Source organism: Rattus rattus, chromosome 13 (assembly GCF_011064425.1).
Source record: "Rattus rattus isolate New Zealand chromosome 13, Rrattus_CSIRO_v1, whole genome shotgun sequence".
NCBI classification, from domain to species: Eukaryota; Metazoa; Chordata; class Mammalia; order Rodentia; family Muridae; genus Rattus; species Rattus rattus.
The window spans coordinates 20,303,382-20,313,252 of record NC_046166.1 but is presented as its reverse complement, the minus strand read 5'-3'; the positions used below and the strand labels follow the sequence as shown (position 1 = coordinate 20,313,252).

Below are 9,871 nucleotides of genomic sequence, written 5' to 3'. Positions count from 1 at the left end.
AGAGGCTGAGGCTGGGAAGGAGCTTTTGAAGTCACTGGCACCTGGTCTCCTCCTCCTTCCTCTGGGTCAGCCCAGAGGCTGACAGCATCACAAGTAAGATCACCAGACTGGTGAAGGCAGGGTTACGCAGGTCACAGGACTGCCTTCCTCAAGGCGTCTAAGTGAGGAGTGCCCCAGCTGGCACAAAGGGACACTGGCTTTCAGGTTCCAAAGGGAGAGGCCACCAGGAGTTGCCTGGCATATCATAGCAGGGGAGCAGATAAGAGCTTGAAGAGACAAAGGTGACTGTGAAGACATGAGAAATGGCATTCTTTATTCATAAATAAAAACATAAAAGTAGCAGAAATAGTTTACGGAGCCAACAAAGAACTTCAAAAATAAAACAAAACGAAGCCATCAAGAGCAAAGCAAACCAGAAACAGGGAAGAGAAAAATAACTATGTACTCGGTCTTCCAAATGCCAGTCCATTCGAAGCCAGCCTCTACTGAGGGCTCCAGTGTTCAAGAGGGAAAGCAGTCTCCACTGAGGGGCACTGTGGCCTGTTCTATGGCGTCTGAGGAGAACTCAGGTCCTAGGGAAATCTCTGGTCCAGCCTGGCTTTCCCTTGGACATCTCTCTTACCTGAGACACAGCCCAAGCTGGAGCCAGCAACGAGAGGATCAGCAAGTGTCTCTCAGTGATGCCGATCCCCCAAAAACGTTATCATGCTAAAGTTCAAGTGTGCCGAGAGAGGACAAAATCGAGCAAGGAGGTACCCCGTGGGAGTCTGACACTACAAGGCCCTTCCTTGTGAGGTGATGCTAGCTGCCGTTCTTCCTTCAGAGAGCAGCCAGTCTGGAACCAGACACCTCTGGGAAGCAGTATGGAGCTGAGAGACGAGGTGTGGCAGACTACTTGTCTGCCCTGAACCTGCACACCTGAGGCCCTGTTCAGTCACTGTTCCATCTAGTCGTCCAACATGGGCATGGGCCACAAACAGTGAGGATGCTTTAGGACAGGAGAGGAAAGAAAGCCCACACGAAGGCAAGGTTATTAGGTTACAGCACAGTTGCGTCTTGGAGCTACCTTGGGATCTCAGGCTGACAGCAGTCTTGGGAAGGCATCTGCCATCTTAAAGGGTAAGCAATCCCCAGGCAGAGGTCCCAACGATGACCTTGGCAGGACCACTGGGCAGAACCCCTGTGAACGGAAGGCACCCTGCACAGATAGAGCACAGGTCTGCCCAGGCCTAGTGTCTGCTTCTGGGCAAGGACTCCATAGCATAGCACTGGACTTCTGGACTTCTCTCAGAGGAAGGAGTCCTTCAATCTAGAGAGAGGCAGGAAACCCCCATCTTTCTTTCTGTCTGTTGGACAGTCTCAATGGGAAGGACTCAGACAAGGCACAGACTGGTACACAACTGAGAACTGAGGGCTACGGACTCTTTAAACTGGGCTGTGACCTGTGTTCAGTGGAGTGTGTGACCGTGCGAGTTGGGGGAGTCGTCTTTGGCCTGTAGATTCCAGATTTAAGTGAGCATGTGACTCTGGGCAATGGTAGACCAGAGAATAGTGTGCTATTGAAAGTCAGTAGTAGGAGAGGGCCAATCTAACCGCAGGGACAGAAAGTAGTTCCACGTACAGGGGAGGCACCTAGCCTGCAGATACGAGGAAGGGAAGAAAGCCCATGGGAAGACAAGGTCACTAGGGCTGGGATCCACCCAGGGACTCTTAAGGACCAGCATTAGGGAGGTAGAACTCAGGTTGGTTCCTGGACTACCAAGCACACAGACCCTCCCTTACATCTCCAATATCCTGGGTCCCGCCCACCAGGCAAACACATGGCTCAGGAATCCAGCAAGGGCTGGGTGTCCTACCAACAACAGCTGTGGTAAGGGCCAAAAATAGAATATGGAGCAGCTTGGCTGCCTGCTTGATCTGGCTTGCTTTGGAAAACACAGAATGGAAGTGGGAAGGAGAGAGAAGATAATTCCTTCAACCAAGCAACTGCACTTCCCTCTGCCCCTAGATCTGGCTATCTTCAAAAGACAAGGCCAGGCTCCCACAAGCTCACATGCTGCTTTCTAGACTGAATTCTTACAGCCTGGGGTGCTGCCACACGGAGGGAGGAAAGTGGGTGGTTTGGGATATTTATAAGGCTCTTTTTATGCACCCTGTATCTCTCCTGCCTGGACGGCAGCCTATCAGCACACTGACAATGCTATAAGGGGAAGAGAAGCTGCTGACTTGGGCCACAGACAAGGGAGGCTAATGTCCAGCTCCCATGCACACTATCTAAGTGGATGGGCTATTTTGGATCTAAGCCAGAGTCTAGTGTTCTGGAAAGAAAAAACATTCAATATTGGAGGCTGAGGAGGATCCCCTGGCACAGCTGAGAATCTATGTCTCATGTCAGTTCCCTGTACCCCACTTGGGACCCCCAATGTCTATGGCTTTAAAAAGAGTGACCACTGAGGTCAAAGGGGCTATGCAGCTCATTTTGGACTCCACTCCCCGTCTGCCTTGGTTCTCTCCTTTCAACTCCCACCCGGACCTCTTGAGACCTGCAAAGGTTCCGTAATGGCAGACTGTCCATCTACCCCTTCCTCCCATGACTTGCTGGCTCAACTATGTGGCGACACAACCCCTCTACCACCACAGTCAGAGCAGAACAGGCTGTAGTGAAGACAAGGTCCAAGGCTTCTGGTTACACATGGCTTCTTTCTATTCCCAAAGGCATCCCAAGATGCCCAGGGGATGGTGGGGGTTTAGGGACAACAGGGAAAATGTTTCTGTCCTTGGGTGGCCATTTGGCCTGTATGGCAGTTGCCCCCTTTCCTGATGGGGTGTCTTTCTCACTACTTTGAATGAGACCAAAGTCAAGAGAAACCTCAACCAGCACATAAAGCTCCCCAAGCACACCTCTGGGAGAGCTTGGGGTTCGCAGATCAAGGTCTTATAAGCAGCAGGGTTAGTTAGGCTGAAAAAGGCAGGAGGGGAGGAAAGGCTATGTGGTAACCCCTACCCACCACTGGGGACTCCTGAATCTGGACCCCAGAGGTGGCTTCTCTCAGAGGGGCTCTTGGGACAGGCTCAGTCCTCCCTGCTTTCTGGGGTCTAGTCCCCAGCCCTCCATCCCCGAGGTGGCCCCTCAGATCTCAGTGGCTATGATATCCTCATAGGGAATGTCAGCTCCCTCCAGGTCAATTTCAAAGGGCTCCCCTGCAATATCCCCACGGGCCAGCTGCTGCAGGGCCTTCTCTAGACGCTGGTTGCGCTGGTACATGGCCAAGTAGCTCTGTTGCAGCTGCTTTTGGTACTGGATCACTTTCTCCTTCTCTTCCTTCCACACCAACCGCTCATGCTGGAATCCCGAGGACATCTGGTCATGGCCTTGCCTCTCCTCCTTCAGCTCAGCCCGCAGCCGATCCAGCTCCCGCTGCAGAGCAGGGATGTCCTCTGAGAAAGTCAGCCCAATCCCTGGAGGGCCCAGGGGTGCTGCATCTCGATGCAGGGCCACCTGGGCCCGCAGCTCCAGCAGCTCCTGTTCTAAAAGGTTCACCTTTTCTCTCAGCAGCTCTGCCTCATTCTTCTTGCGCTGCAGTTCATTCTCACAGACCTCCAGCTCCAGCCCCTTGGTGCGCAGGGCGCTCTCCAAGTCCTGTGTCTTCAACTCCATTCCCTCGAGCTTGCCCCGGGTGTCCTTCAGCTGTGCCTTCAGGCTAAGGATCTCACTGGCCTTAGCATTCACCTCCATTTGGGACTCTTTGAGCTGTTGCTTCAGAAGAGAGATCTCACCTGACTTCTGGCACACCTGCCAAGGGTGGGGTGAGAAAGGGTGAGAATCAGTGCCAGAAGTGATTGGCATTATCCTAACCGAGATGACATCACCACTTCCTAAAGGGTTCAGGCTACTCCTGACAAGACACCTCAAACAGTTCTTTTGCATGTAAACAATCTATGCATTTCCAAGTGCCTACCTCATCTCCAGTTCAGGTTCTACACGCGAGTTTATGCTCATACCCAAGGTTATATGCAACTCAACAATCACCTGCTTACTCTAGCCAATGCTCTGAGCTCTACCACCTACCTTTAACACCAGGGATACTGGCTTCAGGGAGCCAACACCCAATCCTCACCACTGCACTCATCTCTGGGGGAAGGACCATTTTACCTTGTCCTGCTATACCCCCAAAGCTAGCCATACAACCTGGCCCACACATGTCTTGTATCCATCTGCCAAACAATGAACTGGCGGTCTTCCTCCCTTCCTGGCTTCTCCGCCATTTGAACACCCATTGGCCATCAAAGTTGGGCCAAGAGCACATTTGAGTCAGATCACCGTGTCTCTGGGGCCTTGGTACTTTGAGGTCATAAGCATTAGTTGGGGTCATGATATGGTTAGGAGTGGCAGTACACGCCAGCCTATCCATATCAAGCCTGTCTCAGATACTTCCTCCCACTTCTGACTAAAAAAGAAAGAAAGCATAAAAGAAAAAGTTTTTTTTTAAAGTACACGCTTAGTATTTGCATGAAGGCCTGGGTTTGATCCCCACCATAAATCAAAAGAGAGGAGGAGGAGGAAGAGGAAGAGGAGGAGGAGAAAGAGGAAGAGGAAGAGGAGGAGGAGGGGAGGAGGAGGAGAGGAGGAAGAAGGAAGAGGAGGAGGAGGAAGAAGGAGGAGGAGGAGGAGGAAGAAGAAGGAGAAGGAGAAGGAGGAGAAGAAGAAGGAGGAGGAGGAGAAGGAAAAAGAGAAGAAGGAGGAGGAGGGGGGAGGAGGAGGAAGAAGAAAGAGGAGGAAGAGGAGGAGGAGGAAGAAGAAGAAGAAGAGGAAGAAGAAGAAGAAGAAGAAGAAGAGGAAGAGGAAGAGGAAGAGGAAGAGGAAGAAGAAGAAGAAGAAGAAGAAGAAGAAGAAGAAGAAGAAGAAGAAGAAGAAGAAGAAGAAGAAGAAAGAAGAAAGAAGAAAGAAGGAAGAAGAAAGACCAGGGCCTTGGCACTACACAATGGACCCTTAGCATAAAACCCTGTATTTCTCCTTTATTTCCTCTCCCAGTAAAGTTCCCCCTTTACTTCTAATGTAGAGGAGAACACTTAGCCTCACCACCATGCATAGTTAGAGCCCAGAACTTTTTGACACGGCCAAGTACTGACCTTGAATGTCTCTCAAAGCGCAGATGTTAAAGTTTTTCAGTTAACCCTGAGAGTGAGGGGTAGTGGAACCTCTAAGACGTTAGGCATGGTGGAAAGTGTTTAGGTCAATGGCCCTTGAAGGGGACTGTCAGACTCTGGACCCTTATTTTTTTTCACCTTGCTTCCTGGCCGTGAGATGACACTTGCATGGCCACATGCTCCCATATGATATGCTACTTCATCACAGGCCCAAAGCAGCAGGGTCTGTTAGACAATTTGATCATGAAGTGAACCCTCTAATTTTGTGAGGCAGAATAAGCTCTTGCTGTAAACTGCATATCTTGTGCATTTTGTTACAACGACCAAACAAAGACAACCTGAGTAACACACCAAGCCTACATTAGTTTGATAGAGGGAGTTAGGACAGAATCACATTAAAGCACAGGCTTTGAATCCAGATCGAATCGCTTATGAACCAAGCGACACAGGCACACCTTGACATGGAGACAGCAAGCAATTACAAATGTGAACTCTGGGATGGGGATGGTAAAATGGCTCGTGAGACAAACACATTTGTCTCCAACCCTGATGAGTTCCATCCCTGAGACCCACACGGTGGAAAGTAAGAACCAACTTTGTAACGTTGACCTCTGACCTACACATTTAGGCTGTAGCAAGCACATGCCCCCTTCCCCAATAAATAATAACAATGTGAACGTCTGATCCATGTGCTTGCAGTTGACTCCTAGAATCTATCGTTTATAAGACGCTAGCCAAGTCACTTCACCAGCGACCACAGATAATCTGTGTGTCAGTTTCTTTAAAGATGAATTGAAAAACTGTAACACTCCTACGTCTCAATATGGTTATAAGGATTATATGGAAGAACATAGCATTTTCTAAAGTCTCTAAGCTAAACGGGTTTATAACAATACTTCTGTGAGGATGTATTACTCTTTCCTTATTATTATTGTTGTTGTTTTGCTAAGTATACTGATTAGCCAAGGTGGGAACAAGATCATGGCAGTCTGTGGCTTAGTTTTAGACAGGACCATGAGGATGAATGACAAAAGCCAACACTCACTACTTGTCTCTGAAATACACAAAGGTTCTTTTCTTCACCTGTCTTGTGACTACTTGTCACGTCACAGCGTGAGGACGGGAAGCTCTGAGCAGTCAGGGCTGTGGTGCTCATAGATAGCCAAACGCCATCCAGACCTGATGCTAATCGATATAAATAGAACGATTGTCCTCTTTCCTTATGGAGAAGTCTCTGGAGTGAATGACAACAGCACTAATGGACACATACCTGGGCCATGGGAGTGTGTGTGTGTGTGTGTGTGTGTGTGTGTGTGTGTGTGTGTGTGTACGTGCACGCACGCATGCTACTCAGGGAAAAAAGGCTGCTCTCCTACTAGCAGGATACATATGAGACCCTGACTGCTCTCCAGCGAGGCCAGACTCACATGACTCATTCCAAAGTGACTGAAGGAAATACATCAGCGATGGCGTGCTTTTCTAGAACATGGGAGGTCCTAGGCCTAACCCCTAGTACCAAACAAAACAAAACAATAAAACCTGTCCCCAAAGAATGACTGTGTGTTTGTCCTTTTTCTTCCTCCCCTGTGTTTAAATCTCAGCCAACCAAGTAGAATTTCCACTTATGCCTCAGCAAGGAAGGGCAATTCCATCACTGAGACCTACCACTAATGATATAGTTAGGACTCTTTCCCCTAAAGCATCAAATAGGCCTAATCCTTCTCCCAGGTCCTCAGATCAGACAAACACAGGTGTTTCTCATAAGTGAGGTCAGCCCTTAGGCAGCCTGGCTGAGCCTCCCTTGTCTGGGTTTGGCTTTCCTACCAAAGACGGGGCTACTGAGGGCCATGAGATGATGAGATGATGGAATGACCAAGAAACACAGACCTGACTCAGAGCATCCCCACGCTAGTCCACTCAGCATTCCCTTCCTTGGTCATAAAGCTGTCTCTCTAGCGGCATTGGCCTGAGCACTCCGTGTTGATACTGCCTTGCCAGCAAGGATGGGGTGGATATCAGTAAAGCCGTGGCAGGGTGGCGGGACTTTACCTCCCATTGGGTCGGACTAGTGGAGTCTTACCTCCCATTGGGTCTCCTCCAGTGCAGGGGCGAAGTTGGTTTTCTCCCGCTCGTAGGACCTCAGCTTGGTCTCCAGCAGGTCCTGCTCCTTCATTAGGCTCTCTAGCTCCTGCCTCAGCTGCCGTTTCTCCTGCTGCAACTGTAACACCTGCAGCTGGAGTACCTGCTGGGTGCGCTGGCTCTTCTGGGAGGCTGGCTTCAGCTTGCTCTTAGGTTCCAGGCACTCCAGTTCGTCTCTAGTCCGCCGTGGCCGCTCCTCGAAGGTCTGGCCAGAGGCAAACTCCTTCTCATCGAAACTGCGCTGTAGCTTCTGTAGTGCAGTCTCCCGGTGCAGCAGCTTCTGCTCCAGCTCCTGGATGGTGCACTCATCCGTGGAGAGCGGGGAACGCGCACAGGAGGAGCCCTTGTCTACCTTGCCTGGGTGAGCCAGCTTGCTGCCCCCATCAGAGAATGACAGAGCCTTCAGGCTCATCATATTACTGTCCTGAAGGATGATGCCTTGTGTGATGTTGTGAGCTGAACCCCCAAAACGGCTAGTAGGCCCCACGGGGGTGACCAGAGGATCCAGCTGGTAGCTGCTGGTGGTGCTATGCGTGGGCAGGCTAGACATGGAGTTCCGGCCCGAGTCAGACAGTGCCCCTGAGCACAGGCCTGGCTTCAGCTCCTGTTCCTTGGGCTTATCTGGAGGCATGGGATGAAGCTGGTGGTTGGTACTCTCAGGTGAAGAGTGGAGAATGGCTCCTGACCGTGGCAACACAGGCTTGAAGGCAGTGGGCCTCACCGCCGCCTTGTCTGAACTCTGGGGAAGCAAAGGACCACACAGACTTGAGCGTCTCTTCCACACTCACCCACTTTTCTCACTGTGGGTGCACTCTCACGAGCCTACCTGAGCATGGAGCCCGAGGGAAACCCTTCTTGGTTGATAGCAAACCTTGTCAGTTGCTCCGGACTGGCTGAGAATAGACCAACTTTCTTGTGTACATGTGAGTATGGGTGTATATGCATGTGTGTGTTTACACATGCCACAGAATACACATGGGGATGAGAACAACTTACAGGAGTCCTCTCCTTCCACCATGTGGAGTCAGGTCGCCCGTCGTCAGCTTGGCGGCAAGCCCTCAACTGCTGAGCCGTTTCACCTACCTCACTTCACCATTCTTAAAAAGGCTCTGAGGGAGCTGGAGGCAGTGGCGCAGAGCACTAGCTGCTCTCCCAGAGGACCGAGGTGCTATTCTCCACACTCACATGGTGGTACACAACCATTTTGTAACTCCCGTTCCAGGGGATCTGACACACTCTTCTGGAGTCTGTGGGTGACAGGCACACATGCATACATGCAGGCAAAACACTCATAAAATAAAAGTAAACAAATCGTTTTAAGGAGAAGGAGGAGGAGGAGCAGGAGGAGGAGGAGGAGAGGAGATGATGGTGACAGTGACAAGACTCTTAAGGCTGGACATGATGGCACGCCCCTTTACAGGCATGTAACTTGAGAGGCAGAGGTAGGTAGATTTCTGTGAGTTCCACGCCACCTTGGTGTATATCATGAGTTCCAGGAAGCCAGGGCTTCGTAGTGAGACCCTGTCTCAAATGCACATGTACACACACACACACACACACACACACACACACACACACACAACACACCACACAAAACCTCTGTACCTAAGAAAGCCTTCAGTGGTGGCCTTCACTGTGTTAGTAACCATCACTGCCATCCGGACCCAGCCCTCTGGAGAGGTTAGATGGGGACTCAGGTATGGTGCAGTAAGGACAGCAGACTGTATACACTCATCACTAAGGACAGCAGACTATATACGCTCATCACTTTCTTGCACTCTGCCTCTTCTACTGAGCCTAGGTCAAGGCTATAAACCACTGACTGCTTCTAGTTCAGACGATTTGGAATAGCAACCCTGAAACTTGCAACTTCCCTCAGTAGACAACCGTGCCTTCACAAGGCCTTTGTTTAGAGAGCTTTGCACAAACTCAGGCACCTTTCTTATTCTAGATTGAGCATTCCTGGTCTTAAAAATCTCAGATCTGAAACTCTGCAGAATCCGCAAGTGTTTGAGATGCTCCAGACAAGATGCTAAGAGTGGAAAAATCCACACATTAGAGGATTTTGTTTTGTGCGTAAATTATTTAAAACATTGTATAATCATTGTCTGCCTTTGTGAGTCAGGTATACACAAAGCATAAATGATTGTTGTTATTAGAGATTCATTATGCCTGTGCAAATACTTTATAATCTAAAAGACAACAACTCTGAGACCTCTGGCACTCCCGTTCCCAAGCATTTCCGGTAAGTGGTGTTTAACCTGTGCTTTAAAGCCATTGACTTTGCCCGGGAGTGAGCATGGAGACTGAATGGGAGAACTGTTTCCAACGTGCAGTAGCAGCGAGGCTTCAGAGCCCTGAACTGTTGGAGGAGCTAGGTTTCTGAACACTGGGAGCTCTTTGTGGGCATCCTTCCTCATTTCATAGGAACGAAACCCTGGGACCCTTCTCTAGCCAAGGGGACTAGAGACCACAGGTAGGGCACGGGAAAATGCGTACTTCCGTAAGGCTCCCAGAGAGCACCCTCATCTTCCTGTCCAGTCTTCCAGGCGATAACAGAGCCTCTCTTCCTCCATGGCCTGTG

General features: G+C 50.2%; 1 protein-coding gene across 1 annotated transcript in view; it reads right to left on the bottom strand.

The window, feature by feature from the left end:
* Positions 1–282: 282 nt before the first annotated feature.
* Lzts1 (leucine zipper tumor suppressor 1) overlaps positions 283–9,871 on the bottom strand; it is a 54,957-nt gene continuing 45,368 nt past the window's right edge. Inside the window, exons 3-4 of the mRNA XM_032918545.1 lie at positions 7,229–8,026; positions 283–3,793 (exon numbers count right to left, since the gene is read on the bottom strand). Of these exons, the coding sequence (XP_032774436.1) occupies positions 3,131–3,793; positions 7,229–8,026 (1,461 nt within the window). The 3' untranslated portion in view covers positions 283–3,130. The remainder of the gene's footprint in view (positions 3,794–7,228; positions 8,027–9,871) is intronic.